Below are 14,606 nucleotides of genomic sequence, written 5' to 3'. Positions count from 1 at the left end.
TGGGATTTCTGTCCTTCTCCCACTCCGCCACCTGACGTCTTTCTTTAACTACCGCATCTATGCTGGATGCGTGTATGTACAACGTAGCTTTCTACCAATGGGGAGCCGCGCCTGGACGCATGCGCGCATTAAACCGATTGCGTTTGAAATATGTACTCACTTTTGTAGTTTCTTTTCTTCACTTTTTTTTCTTAGAAAATCATAGATAATAGGCCAGTATACTTACGTGATTAATACGATGACTGAAATAATTTAGAAAATACCAAATTTATTACATAATGCTTCGAATACAAGGCAAATGCGAGAGATGAAAACATCATCACTGAACTTATTATTTTTTGTTTCAGTTTTGCTGTAGATTATACAGAAATACTAATTATATGTTAATGAAGTTCAATACATATTTACAGGACTTCTAAATAATAATATTCTTATAGTTTTATATATAATCAAGTCTCAGTGTATGTACATACATATTCTGTTACTATTAAATTTATCTTGCAAGGAGCTATGAGTAAAAAAGTGCAAAATAAACAATTAATGTAGGTAACAAGATACAATGTCGCATGCAGCGTTCATTTTATATTGCAAAAGAATTTTTACATAGATATTTTACAACACAAATTTCTTATTTTACTTTTTTCTTCTTAGGCAGTTTACTTTTATTCTTATTCATGGGTTTTCGCCGTTTCTTTTCCTCCATCTTAACTAAAACATCCTCACTCATTGGTTCAATAATTTCCCCCAGCTTTGTCTGAACAGCAGGCGCGATTAACTTTCTGTGAGCATTTTCAGGCACGAAGTTCCTGCCTATCGGCATTCTCACGCTTGATTCATAATCCTTGACGCTTGTAAACGGATACGGCAACTCAGTAACTTGATGTTCCTTTATTTTAGCATTCTCTTCTTCAAATATAATCACATCGCCTTTATTCTCATCCTTACGGGGTAGATCTTTGGGGAACTTTAAAATGAAACGTTTCTTTTTACGATTTGATACTTTGATATTTTTGCCACCCCAACTACCCCATCCTGGTAGTGTTAAGTCGATGTCCTTAGGTTTAGACTTCTCCACCTGTTTACAAAGTTTTACGCAGTATTTTAAAAGCGGGCATAAATAAATGAACGATCCGTGCAATACTTATAAATATTTCGACGTACCTCCTCTTGCTTTTCTTTCCTAAATTCTTCTACGACATCGTCATCGGCAAATGCTTCACTTATTACGTTATGCTTTTCGTCGTCGTTCTCACTGTCGTCCAATGCATCGTCGCCTCCTGTAATGTCAGCTGGAAGGGCTGTATTCAGGTGCTTGGGCTTCACATTTATGTATTTATTTGGATCTATCTCAGTCTTAGATGCATCTGATTGATGTGGAGACAAATTATTATTGTATTCTGTGCTTCTAGCGTAATTCGATTCGGTGTTTAAATCCAAACTACTGTCGTTAACACGTTCGTCTAAAGCTGTATCTAGAATAGGCCTATGATTATTAGCCTGCATTTCGAGTCCATCGAACTCATTGACTTCTTTGAACTGAACATTCTTTTTCACTTTTTGCTTCTTCGTAACCCTATTATATTTCTCTGCAACACGTTCAAATTTCGATTTAATTTGATCCTGCATTTTTTCTTCCGCCATATCAAACATTTTACTTATTTGATCATTATTCGGAATATTAAGTTTCGAAAGATCAAACACATTTTGGGCGTCATCATTTTCTACGGACTCTACATTCCAAGCAGAAGTGGCCCTGATTTTGTTTAAATTCTTTTTCTGTATTTTCGCTGATTTATTAGATGTTTCATTATCGTCCAATGATTTTCGTTTAACAGTTCTATTTGATGGTCTGTGCGTTATGTTTTCATCATTAGATTTTGCTACTCCAGTCTCTTCCTTACGATCTTGAATTTTTGATGATTCCACATCATAAGCCATATCTTGTTCTGTAAAGAAGAATATTTAGTAACGAAGTTTGTAACTTCTGTTAAGCATATATGTAATGTTTTTAACGCACCTTCAAAAGTAGATTGAAGTTTTCGACTGTCTGACGAAGTCACGCGTTTATTAGATGTTCTTTTTGTTGCCTTTTTATGGTTCTGAATTTCAGGAGTCTCTATGTATAGAATTTAATTCGATACTTTGTAGCTTGTACTAAATACATGTATTAGTGATTTTTTAAATGTACCTTTCAAAGTAGGAAGAGGATGTGAATCTTGTTTAATTTCAGTTTCGCCTTTGTTATTACCATCTAATTCCTGATTTTGCAATTTTTTATTTTGTTCATCCCAATATTTACGGTAACCGGTAACAAATTCGTCTATTTCAGTTCCAGTTTTAATATTGCCCACCCAAGGATTTTCTTTATCGGTGACTAAAGACTGTATTGTCGCATTGCCATTTTCACCTTCTTCTTCGCTATCATTTGGTTTCCTTATCTTTTGACTTAATTCTCGACTGATTTTTAACTGTTGCGCAAGTTCCTGTCGAGTCTAATAATGGAAGATATGGATTAGTCGTGCAATATTATACAAACTAAAAATTACATATACAGACTACAAGAATCAATATTAATGAAAATATATGAATAACATTACAAGGCAATTAAAATTATTGAAAATTAAAATTACAAGTTTTGTGACTGGATGCTCTTAAACTATTTTGTTTATAAAAATTTTGGTAGCGTAAATTTTGGTAAGGCCTACGTAAATCATACTTCGTTAAACGACTTAGTAAATGACAAACTTACTTCTTTATCGTACTTTGCCCTGACTTGCTTGGATTTGGCCCATTGCCCCGTACTTTTATGCCTTAACGACATTCGTTCTTCCGCTCTGGTTTTATCTAATTGTTCAAGTTTTTCCAGAGCAGCTTCTGGATTAGTTTTCTGTAACTCTTCGAATTCTTTTAATTGAACTTTTATTCTTTGCTTCCTTTGGACACGGTGAAACTTTTTACTCTTAATTTTGTTTTGACGACGAGCTTTTGCTTCTCTATAAGACTGAAGGCAGATAGAATTGAATGTTGTATACTAGATGGATAATAATATTAGCAATACACTTTGATATTTTAATACAAACTTGTTGCGCTCTAACTCTCGCAGCTTCTTTCCTCTTCATAACAATTTCTTTCAGAGTCAACGAGAATTCGTCATCTTTCTCCTCGATATTCTCCTTTTGCGGCTCTAATGCAGCGAGTTCTTTCTCTAAGTCTGATTGAATCCTAAATCGATTTACAAATTGCTTTGTTGGTTCTAATCGCATCGATGACTGATTTAATGGAAAATGGAGTGTCTTTGCTACTCTGTGTTTCGTTATTATGGCATTCCATTTTTTTAATTCTGTTTTCGTATTTTCAAAACCAGTTATCCTTTTTATCTAAAATAAAAGTGATGCTTAAGCAATAGCACATGTACTCTTAAATAATATTTATAATATTTGTATGAAACCACATAACATTGAAGTTTTTACGTTGAGACATAAATATAAAAGAGCATCTTACTCTATCTGCAGCAGGTTTTTCCAAAGGTTTTTCTAGAACGTTTAGTTTCTTCTTCTTTGCAGCTTCTAGACTTTTGGCGATATCAAGATGATGACCCTTTCTACCTAATACCTTTGCTAAATCATGCACACGAACTGCATCTTTGTCAGATATTCCACTTTTTACTAAATGAAATTCTGATACTTCTAGAGTAGGTTCATTCCTTTCTGCTCTTTTTACCCTGAAACATTACAAATTCACTATTATTTTGAGAAACATGTGTATTTGCGTATTTCACCAGCATATTCTACTAATCATACTAACGAAAGAATTTCATACAAACATATGGCCACAATAAACTCTCCAAAATGTAAATGTAAAATACTGTATAATGATAAGAATAATAATATTTATTCACACTTTATATTGATAGCTCAGTGTGGCTGTATAATGAGCAGGAAACAGTAACCATAAGAGCACTTCAATGGAATGGAACCACAACTCTAACTAATGAGTTAAATTCCTTTAAGTATTGATATAATGTAGCATCGTTATTGAAACGCTAAATTCAAAGAGAAGCTCGGCATCTTTCTCGCCAAACTTTTCCATACCAATGTTCAGTGGCGAATTTAACAGGGTGACCGATGAGCAGTTACCACCTGGGCCCCTGCTTAGAAGGCCCCCCAGGGCCCCATCCTCAAAAGAAATTATGATTTTATCCAAAGTATATTTTTTTTCTCTGTATTATTACACTGAGCCCGTTTTTAGTAAACTACCGCTTTATTTTCCCGAAAAATGGGCTCCTCAGAACGTTTACCACCTGGGCCTTTTTTCTTAAATCCGCCACTGCCAATGTTATCTTACCGACAGTAAAGTTTGTGGAAAAAATTCTTTTCACTGCAACTTCGTGTATAGTAGACATTGGACTTGTAGTATGACTTTAGTGTGTTTGGGTGAGGAACTTATGGAAAGGTTTTTAACCCACCAGTGCACACGTGAACGTTTTTACTTTTGAAAAATAATATTCATTGACCATGATATAGAAAATCTGTGTGTTTAAGACTCTTTATTAACATTTAGACAATATAGATCTAAACTAGTTAACAATAATTTAATTTTTCTTTCAACCCCACTGCTAAAGAAGCAGTAGATAGCAAAAAGATCTTTCTAAAAATTAAAAGTGAAGGTGCATATTACAATGTTTCTTGTATTATACTCATATGTACCTTTGTCCTTTATCAAGCTGCGATACAGCTTCAAGCAGTTTAGAATGAGATTCTGATACATCTTGCTCTGTATCATCTAAAAATTCCAAATCACTCATATCTTGATCGTTCTATGTTTAATAATAAAACGCGTGCTTCACTTCGCACGAGACACGAGGGTGACGATGAGCACGAGCAGTGATGAGCAGACACGAGTCGACTGGAGTGCACATGAGACACGAGAGAAATACAAGCATAAACAGAACAAAACACACTAGATGTAGAATGTAGAATCTATTATTTGATCACACGCATAGTGCTACAATAGCGCCCTGTACGCGACGTAGATAAAAAGCTGTACTCAAATTCACAAGCTTAAATACGGGTGCGTTCTGATTCGCGCATTGAACGCATGAAATTGGTGGCATCGTACGATTCCCCAGAATTTCTCTCACTTGCGGTGCATGAGGCGCGCAGGAACTGCTGCAACTCCGAGTTCCTGCAGTTCCTGCGCGCCTCATGCACCGCAAGTGAGAGAAATTCTGGGGAATCGTACGCTGCTGTTGCGGGGCTACTTGGGAATTCAGGTGGCTTGAGAGAATTTCCGTGTGGTTCGGTGCCCGTGGAGCCCTGAAGGGCTCTGCTCGCGAAACTTGTAAAATTAAATGAACTAAATGTCAAATAACTCAAACTCAATAAACTTATTAAACTGAACTAAATTAAATTGTCAAATGATTCGGAATTATTTAGAAACAGAACGAAGATATTATTATGGAGATCAAAGCTGGATTTTTATTACAACACGTTAGGACTGTAACAAGGTCGGCGATGAATTGCGAGACGAAGATACAAGCTTCTTTGTACGTTCCTCTTTTTATTAATACATTGTTTTCGAGCGATAAGGAAGGAGGCGAAGACAAATTTCTAATGTTGTAAAGTTCATCCTTAACTCTTTTCTATTCAAACTTCGTTAAACGCCGCTAGGGCGAGGATAGCAACAATGCCACCAATACGGTGCCACTAATTTCATGCGCTCAATGCGCGAAACGGAACAGACCCTACGTTAGCTATCTGTTACACATCTTCTCGTATATGGCTCTGTTGGCGTCAATGACTTGACATATCATAACCTTTAAATTGTTTTCTCAAGTAACGTTTAAAGACTAACATATTTGCTTACCATATTATTTTCAATATTATTACATAAAATTGTGAAATGTGAGCACTAGCTTGCGGGAGATATAAAATGAATTTACTCGTAGTATCGACTGTAAGTTGTGTCTTAGGATATGTTGTGCCAATTTTAATTGAATATGTAAGTATCATGATCTTGATACATTAAAGGTTTACTCTGTGTTCCTTTCAAATTGCCATCTCTGTCACAGATTACGTCTCGTTTGTACACAGCCACAAAACATACTATGGAATTGCGAAGCGAGCTGTTTAACCTGAAACAGGAAATGATTGGAATATCCATAGTCGATGAGTTTGCAAAGTATGCAAAACTTCAACGTAAATACAATAAGCTAGAAGGCACTTTAAAAGAAAAAGGTAAAGCATATAGTGACACACAGAGTCAGATTAATAGATTTTCAAATTTACATAAAAATGTCATAGGTGCGATTAAAAGAATTTAGTACCTTGCACTGACTCTGCACTGGTGGACTTGGATTGGTTGTTTCTGATAGAAAGGAAGATAGCTCTATAAGAATCAACGAATCCAAGTCATTTTTTGGCACCAGTTCAGAGTCAGTGCGAATTACCAAATTCGCTGTTAATAATTATTTACTGTGTTCACAAGTATGGGCAGCACCCAGATCATTAAATATAAAAGATTTATAACTAAAGAAAAATGAAAACAACTAAATTGTTCAAATTTTTATGCATGCATTACTTTGGTTTTTATAGAAAATTTGTCCGTTAGATTATTTCATCATAATGTAATACTTACTTTTTAGCAAATGAACGATTGTCTTCCAGATTGAAGGTTCAGGTGTTTGTGACCGGTGGTTTTCATATATTAAATGTAGGTATCATTGATCACCCATTTTAAAGTAATTAATATTACCAAGAGTAACGATTCAATTATTACACATCTTTCAGGGTTTGTTCATGGTGGTTTTATTATTTCTACACCGTAATAAACCTGTAATAGTTCTACCAAGAGGCACATTATGGCCGCTACAAAATTTACTAAGTTGGCCGTGTTACCATGAAGATTCGATTTCCTTAGTCGTATGGTTTGTGATCGCCAGATTAGTCATGTCCATGTGTAAAAAAGTTAATACAACATAATGGTGAGGATGCAGGACTACATTCTTTACGAGCTGCAAAATAAAGATCTCTGCGACAAGCATTCGACGTTAAAGTGTCGGCGTACGAATGAAAATATTGTTAAACATGTATATAAAAGACTTTCCCTTCTTTTTTAATACACTGTGCAAATAACTACACCTCTGTGGTACTCCCTGTATATATTGTATTTATTAAGGTATCTTAAATTACCTGGTTATTTCAAATAAGGATAATAAATTTTACAAATATAATAGCAAAAAAGTGACTGTATTTCATAAAAGCTTAAGTAAAGTACATAATACATAATAGTGAAATATATCTGCATATAATTGTTGATAAGTGATAATTTTATGTTTTAACAAAACTTCTTTACATACGACAATTGATACATCTATATTGCCCTATATAACGTAGCAAACAATGTTTTATTAATGCGTAGAGTATCCATGAAACATCTATTTCATAAAGCTTAAAAAGAAAATTGATAATTTCTGTTGTTTAATTTAACCACCTTAGTTAAATCTATTTATCTTACCGTTTAATTTAGCGTTTCCGTTATATCAGTTTGCCATTTTATTATCGATCTTATAAATTTGACGTTGCAACACATACGATATCCAAATATTACATATATAAATTGTATTATAGGAAATTCTATAATGTACGCGAAGGCTGAATTTCTTCTTTTTATCTTCATTTAAACTAAAAAGCTGGACTACCAATATTTCACTTTATTGCTGAATAACGAACAGAAATTTCGTATATAACATGCTTTAAATAACAGATGAAAAAATCTCGCGAGTTTAATCAAGTTTTGAGCACCAATAGCGAATAATAATGTTGAAATTATTATAAAATATAGCACAGGATCGTTATGCTTTAGTTTATCACATTCATATAAATATCAACCAAAAATATTCTATACATGACATATGTTACAGAACAGCGAAATACCTATTGATTTAATTTTTCACCTATGATATCGGACACCAGTAGGATTATCCTTCTTTAAAAATTAATCGAGCACTGTACACGTCATATGATAGCATACTTAATAGACCGAATGAAATAGACATCGTTTATAAATCGAGGTCACATAGTTGACATTTATAACACTGTTAACACAGTGACAAGAAAAATACTTGAAAGGTCTATGAGAAAATAAAATAAAAGAACCATTAATACAGCTACCTTTCCCAAGTCCTTAGTATATCAGCAAGTAAATGCAACAATGTCATGTAGATGTTAACTTCAATAGCGTTAGTTATATCGAACTCAAAACATAGCATAAGAATGCTTATATGTAAAATAGTCAAGTTATGTGATTGTATACAAAATATTAAATTAATAGCATTTAAAAATATTGAAACGGCGAAGAATATCTCGTAAGAAATTAGTAGCGATGTTCCTATCCTTTTTGCTAATCGTTAGGTATTGTTTTTAGCCATAATCGCATAATTTATATCGAAGGCATATTATTCTTTTCCTTTTAAGTATACTCTCGCTCTTCTAGTTTCGTTATAAATATTACTAATATATAACTGTAATAATTCAACGCGTAGAAAACTATCATCATTCTTTGCATTACGCCACCGTACAGTAGTCACGTCACAAAGATTAATATTAAAGCGAAAGAAATGTGTTTAAATGTAAATAAGTTACATAGTAACTATTATAGAAATGTTCTTTCTTACCACCTAAGTACTTAAATTAGACAATATACTTTTTCTCTTCACACTATCAGACGCCAAAAAGAAAATGCGGCAATAATAGTGAAACTTAAAGGAAATTAGAAGAGCGAGATTTTAATGAAATCTCTCCCTTCCCTCAATCTTTATTCTGTTAGGCAATTTTAAAGCAGATGAAAATTCTATAAGTGTATATTTAGTATTTTCTTTTTGTTTGTTTTATAAATACTGCTTTGCATCATGTTACTATGAGAAATATTTAAGCGACTCGATACGAAGTACAGAACAATTTATAGTATATTCAGTTTTACGAATACTTTGTAGCCAATGTATATGCACTGTACTACGAATGTAAAACGATTAAAGTATCAGAATGTGAAATTTGCTTTTAAATAACTCTCGTGTATGTTATACAATCACATAGTACAAATGCATTAACAAAAGAAGTGTTTTATATGAATATATGATGAAATATTTGTTATTAGAGAAGTTCAACTGACTTATGTTTTAGCAATATCCATTGGTGATCCGCCAGTTGTGTTTGTAGACGTATTAGCCATTGGTGGACCACCTGGACTTACGATAGTCGGCGGGATTGCAGGTTTAACAAATCTGTCTGATGTGCGTCTATTGGATGAAGTTACCACGTGACCCTGGTTAGATTTTGCAAAATATTAGAAACTGACAGGATCTGGAAATGTTTTACAAGACGTGCTTCTAAATACTCTAAGTAGAGTATTATGCAATTAAAACTGTTAAAGATATCAAACATAAGCCGTGTAATTAACCATTTTAACTGCAACAGCTAGGAGCATAAAAGCAGAGATGAACAGAAATTTTATTTAAATAAAAATTCGAATCACGAGTAAAAGTTAAAAAAAATATATTCGTCGTGTGTCGAATAAATTCTCGTCGAATAAAAAAAATGAACTTTATTCGTCAAATAATCTAAAGTTAAACTAACTTTTATTTGATCGGTTATTTAAATATTTTTTTATGTAATTAATGCCCAACACTGCCCAAAAATCTTGAAAACATGAAGCGTAGAAAATTTTAGTTCTCAAATTTACATAACTTCGTCCAATCTTGTAAGACATTAAGTATTTATAATACACTAAAGAAGTTAAGTGTAGTAAAATGCAATTTACCGTGGAAGGAGGTGATGAACTTGCGAATGGAATTGCAGTGGGTTGACCACAAGCGTAACATCGGTTTGTATTAAATCCTTCTCTGGTTGATGAACCTATTAATACGCGGTATAATTAATATCTACTAATGGAGTGTTTAAAAATAACGCATAGCACGTGGAGAATGAGAATGAATAAGAAATACTATATGAAAAGGGAAAGTATCAGAGGTTGAAACGGTTCCGAAAATAACTCTTTCAAACTGTTATATTTCGGTCCTGACTGAAACAGTTATGAAGAACCGATATTCTGAATAACTGTTATAAGGAACCCAAATTTGATCGGCTCCATAACAGTTATATATCGGTTCCGAGAGTTTACTGCATTGCCGAAACCGATATAGGCCAGAACCTTTTTCACTTGTAACTATTTCAAGATTATTTCGGTTCGAGAACCCCCCCGGAAAGTATCGTAAGATATAGGGCATAAAATGTTTGATAAAAACAATGATTACCTGGACTTAACGGTCTAGAGGAACTAGGCGAAGGATTATACGGCACAGGGCTGGAAACAGTACGATTTCTTATATTCCCACCAGACATCACAATCTCATTATAGTGCCGTTCTTCTTCCATTTCCAAACTAATAAATAAATGAAATTTGAAATCAAACAAATAGCTTTACATCTTATATAAAACAGTTACTTACCTGGATTCTGATTCCGAAAGATGTCTACATAAAGCTTCACGACGCTCTACTTCTAATTGTAACTTTCTTTGAAGTCTCAAATTTTCTTCACGAATTTGTTTTTCTTCATTTACGTATCGTTGCATCTTCTCCGTATCTAATGTGAATAGTATACATACATAGATACATGCATACATACATGCACGAATACATATATGTATGTGTACTCAACAATTTTTAATCACAGTAATCATTAGAGTCAAATTAAAAGTTTTGTAGTACTTAAAACGTAATACACGTACTAAACTACGATTTTTACGAGAACCCTTTATCATGAACGAGTCTCTATTTATAAAAATGGACAAATACACGATACATTATTGAAAACCTTAAAAATAGCCTTACATCTGTAATTTATTAATGTTTTAAAAGCTGTGAAAAATTCTTACGTTCTTGTTGCGAGATGAGCAGCGTATGTCTTAGTCTGGCCACTTCGCTTCTTAAAGTTTGAATATGTTTACTTAGACTAGTAGCAGTATCGCCATTATTAATTTCTCTCGGCGATGTAGGATCTGATATAGGTTGGTCTAATTTTATCTGAAGCATTCTTTTCTCTGCCTCCAACTTGTCCATTCTTTTCCATAATTTATTTACTAATGCTTCTTGTTCCTGCTCAAGCGTATTTTCTAGCTCGACCTTTTCTCTTCGCAGCTGTTCTAAATTACTTTGTTTCGCAAGTGTTTCTGCCTCAAGTTTCTCGATCTTCCTCATCAATTTATTCACAAGACACTCTTGTTCTTGTTCCAAAGTTTGCTCCAGTCGACATTTCTCTTGGCGCAATTGATTCAACTTTCTTGACAAATCATTTGTTAAGCATTCTTCTTCTTGCTCATAGTGATGCGCTAATGTCTCTTTTTCTTTCTTAAGTGCCTGAATTTTCTTCAATAACGTGTTACTTATAAATTCTTCTTCTTGCTCAGCTTTAGCTTGCTGCAATGTAATATAATCGGAATACATGAATTATTAAAAGCATAAAAATATTATACGTATAATTCTACGCAACAAAAATTAAGAATCTCTTTGCCTATGAATAAAATTATGCAATAATTCAATTTTACTAATCAACATTTGTATAACTAAATAAACTATGGAAACTACAGGTGAACTTATTATATTACTGTATTAACTGGACAAGAAGGATTTTAGAACAATTTACAAGAAATATTTTAGAAGCATATTATTTAATATACATTACTATATTATTTCTTGTATAAACAATAATTATATACATCGATTGTTTTACTAATTTAAATACTGTCAAACTGATTTCAAGAAATTGTGTATTCATTATTATAGAAGTTTTATGCAGTAATTTCAATGTTGCAAACATTTGAAAAAATTACATTGAGGTGAATTGCCAAATTGTTTAGAATGTTTAAGCTGGGGGCAAGTAATTATTTTGCAATTCAAAATTATCAGAAGAGAATATTTAAAAGAATGTAAAGTAAACCCGTTTTTCATACAGCATGATACACTATGTAATATCTTCTGTATTGATTAACTCAATTTGGCTCACATTTTACTGATTCATATTTCGTACAAGATGTCCATGTTATAAATACCAAATTCTTTTCTTATACCTATGTGACTTTCACAAGGAATTTTAATTACACATTAATCTGCTAAATTTCTTTTAGAATTTGCTCAACAGAATTGACTACTTTTTTAAACGGGATGCTGTATCTTTTTTATACCATATGAAAGAAGATCTCAAGATGTGTTTAAAGCCACAGGACATGGGAGTATTATCAATTATGCAAGGTCAGAAGGAAAAAACATAATACTGAACTACTGCTATCCATACTAGAAAACACTAAATATATATATACGGTGTTCAAACTACGATTTTCACTTCGAAAAATAGTTTTAACTCCTTCCATTACACTATTAGTGTTTTCTAATAATGCTGCCCAAGATATCAATGCAAATATTACTCTTGCCCTACTTTCTAAATGTTTCGTATCTCAACAATTTTCAAGCTGTTCCCTCATTTTTGACCTTGCACGTCTTGGACATTCTTGTGTTTTCTGTTGTTAAACTTGCCTTTCCAACCACTTTCACATTACATAAAAACAAAACAGGACTGTCTTTATTAATCAAAATCTGTTGCATATTGAAAGAATTTAACTGACGCCCGTAGCTCTTGTAAAGTACATCGAAAACTTTATTTCATACATTCCGAATATAGCTGTTACTGAAAAAATTAAGACATTGGGTACTAATAGCACGAACACCTTACATCTTGAACATGATTGAATCATGATAAGTTTTTACTTTTATAGGGAAGGTATAAAATTGTTGAATATTAAATTCTAAAAAGATCCGATACTAAGAACTGTACTACAGCTAAATAATAACAGAGGTCTATGTCAAAATCATCTTTGTTACACTGAACAATATTTTATGATTTCATGAAAACGAGATTATAAGAATATAATATAAGCCTGAGAATATAAGAACATCGAAATGCCGGGTGTAAAATCGAATATACGATCGATGAATACCTATATCGATATTTTATGAATTTGGTAGAAATATACAACTATACAAGCAACTCACTATAATGACAGAGGCTTGACGAAGTCCACGGTTCTCTTCTTGCAACGCCTTCACCCTCAATTTATACGTTTCCAGTTCAACTTTGAGAACACGATTGTGCTGTTGCAACGACTCGATCCTTTTCTGAAGTTGCTCCCTGGTTACAGGGGACGGCGGCATCATTATTGGCCCTCCGTCGATTGAGCTTGAATCGCTTTCGGATGCGCTATCACGGTCAGCCATTTTTCTTACACAAGAGTCTCTTTTAAAAAAGAACTGGCTATTCTTCCTTTTTCATCGCACGCCCAGACCAGATTGGACAATGTGTCTTTCCTTTCGACACGCGAGTATCTATTTTATCGTTAGAATCTCATTACTTCGTGAGAAAAAACCATAATATCATAGCATACTGCCGCACCAACATGTGCTTCACACAGAACAAATCAGCTGTTTGATTGTCCATGATTTACGCGAGAACAAGGTGTCTATTTCAAACGTATATTTCAGAACCGCAATTCCCTAGAATTCAGGAGGCTTCTCATTTGTCAGCTTTTATCCAGTGATGGGTAAGTCCCTAGAAGACCACGTAATTTACGTTACGTGTAAATACGAACGGGCCGTATTTTCAGTCGCTACTTATTCTTAACCAAATGCTTAAGCATTCGGCATCCTTTACTAGCTCCTAGGTTAGTAGAGGATGCCGCATGCTTAAGCATTTGCTTAAGAATAAGCAACGACTGAATATACCGCCCTTAGGGTACTCTACACAGGTCCAGATAGCACACGTCTCTATAAGCCGTCTTTAAGACGTCTTATAGACGACGTGTGCTATCTGGGGAGTAGATGTCCCAATTACCGTACCTTTATACTCAAAGAAGCCGTACAAAAAAACTCGCATAAATAAATACGGAAAGAATTTTTTTAATTAAGTTAAACTATTAATGTATGTGTTACAAACGAGGAAGTTGCATTTTTAAACAATTAAAACGTAGTAAAAAGACTTTCAAAAATGCATTTGAAGATTTCGATGGATTTACCTACATCCTTACCGGAAACTAAGGAACACGTACTTTACAGAAGTAAATAAATTGATAATTATCATGATTTGCACTTATGTAAAGTGTTTATTATATCATGAAAGGTTCAAACTTTATGAAAAAATAGCAAAAATGAGCACTTTTGAAACTTTTTTGTATTTTTAAAGTGAATTCGGTAATAGGGACCCGACATGCAACGTTGCCAAATTTCCGAAGAGAAGCCGATTCTGGCGCCTAGTGTACAGCCATTATTAAAATAGAACGAGAAATTCAGCACTCTGCAGTAGGATTTTTAAACCGTATTTTAAACTTAAAAAATGGATACAGGTAGTGATTTAGACATTTTACACAAAGAAACACCAAAGAAAAAACAAAAAGTACGTTATAATCAAAAATATTATAAACCATGGGAACAGGAAAACTGTTACATATTATATATATATATGAGACGCCACGATTGGAGACTAACCGACGTCGCGGCCAACCAGC

The 14,606-nt window shown here is 33.5% G+C and overlaps 3 protein-coding genes across 3 annotated transcripts; 1 reads left to right on the top strand and 2 right to left on the bottom strand.

Annotated features, from left to right (window-relative positions):
• Positions 1-458: 458 nt before the first annotated feature.
• Positions 459-4,889, bottom strand: LOC143366417 (U3 small nucleolar RNA-associated protein 14 homolog A). The gene is given in 7 exon segments (XM_076807491.1): positions 459-1,075; positions 1,162-1,940; positions 2,045-2,492; positions 2,750-3,001; positions 3,081-3,377; positions 3,502-3,721; positions 4,707-4,889. Coding segments are annotated over 7 exon segments (2,541 nt in total). The 5' UTR covers positions 4,805-4,889; the 3' UTR covers positions 459-628.
• Positions 4,890-5,751: 862 nt separating this feature from the next.
• On the top strand, positions 5,752-7,117 carry LOC143366416 (guided entry of tail-anchored proteins factor 1). The gene is made up of 4 exons (XM_076807490.1): positions 5,752-6,000; positions 6,071-6,236; positions 6,644-6,711; positions 6,789-7,117. Exons 1-4 carry the CDS (start codon positions 5,932-5,934, stop codon positions 6,978-6,980), a joined length of 495 nt encoding a protein of 164 aa, XP_076663605.1. The 5' UTR covers positions 5,752-5,931; the 3' UTR covers positions 6,981-7,117.
• Positions 7,118-7,228: 111 nt separating this feature from the next.
• Positions 7,229-13,547, bottom strand: LOC143366415 (coiled-coil domain-containing protein 6). Its single transcript, XM_076807489.1, has 6 exons — positions 13,102-13,547; positions 10,932-11,472; positions 10,504-10,639; positions 10,310-10,437; positions 9,817-9,911; positions 7,229-9,321 (listed from the first exon to the last, which is right to left on the bottom strand). Exons 1-6 carry the CDS (start codon positions 13,321-13,323, stop codon positions 9,169-9,171), a joined length of 1,275 nt encoding a protein of 424 aa, XP_076663604.1. The 5' UTR covers positions 13,324-13,547; the 3' UTR covers positions 7,229-9,168.
• Positions 13,548-14,606: the final 1,059 nt, after the last annotated feature.

Source organism: Andrena cerasifolii, chromosome 2 (assembly GCF_050908995.1).
Source record: "Andrena cerasifolii isolate SP2316 chromosome 2, iyAndCera1_principal, whole genome shotgun sequence".
Lineage (NCBI taxonomy): Eukaryota > Metazoa > Arthropoda > Insecta > Hymenoptera > Andrenidae > Andrena > Andrena cerasifolii.
The sequence above is the reverse complement of the archived record's forward strand: the minus strand, read 5'-3'. Positions and strand labels throughout refer to the sequence as shown.

Excerpts from the sequence above, each read along its gene's own strand:
- LOC143366415 (XM_076807489.1), bottom strand. The coding sequence starts at position 13,323 with ATGGCTGACCGTGATAGCGCATCCGAAAGCGATTCAAGCTCAATCGAC. Across the intron at positions 11,473-13,101 it reads GTCAAGCCTCTGTCATTATA|CAAGCTAAAGCTGAGCAAGA; the intron begins GTGAGTTGCTTG and ends ATTACATTGCAG. Across the intron at positions 9,912-10,309 it reads CTCTAGACCGTTAAGTCCAG|GTTCATCAACCAGAGAAGGA; the intron begins GTAATCATTGTT and ends GCGTATTAATAG.
- LOC143366416 (XM_076807490.1), top strand. The coding sequence starts at position 5,932 with ATGAATTTACTCGTAGTATCGACTGTAAGTTGTGTCTTAGGATATGTT. Across the intron at positions 6,001-6,070 it reads TGCCAATTTTAATTGAATAT|ATTACGTCTCGTTTGTACAC; the intron begins GTAAGTATCATG and ends TCTCTGTCACAG. Across the intron at positions 6,712-6,788 it reads GTGGTTTTCATATATTAAAT|GGTTTGTTCATGGTGGTTTT; the intron begins GTAGGTATCATT and ends CACATCTTTCAG.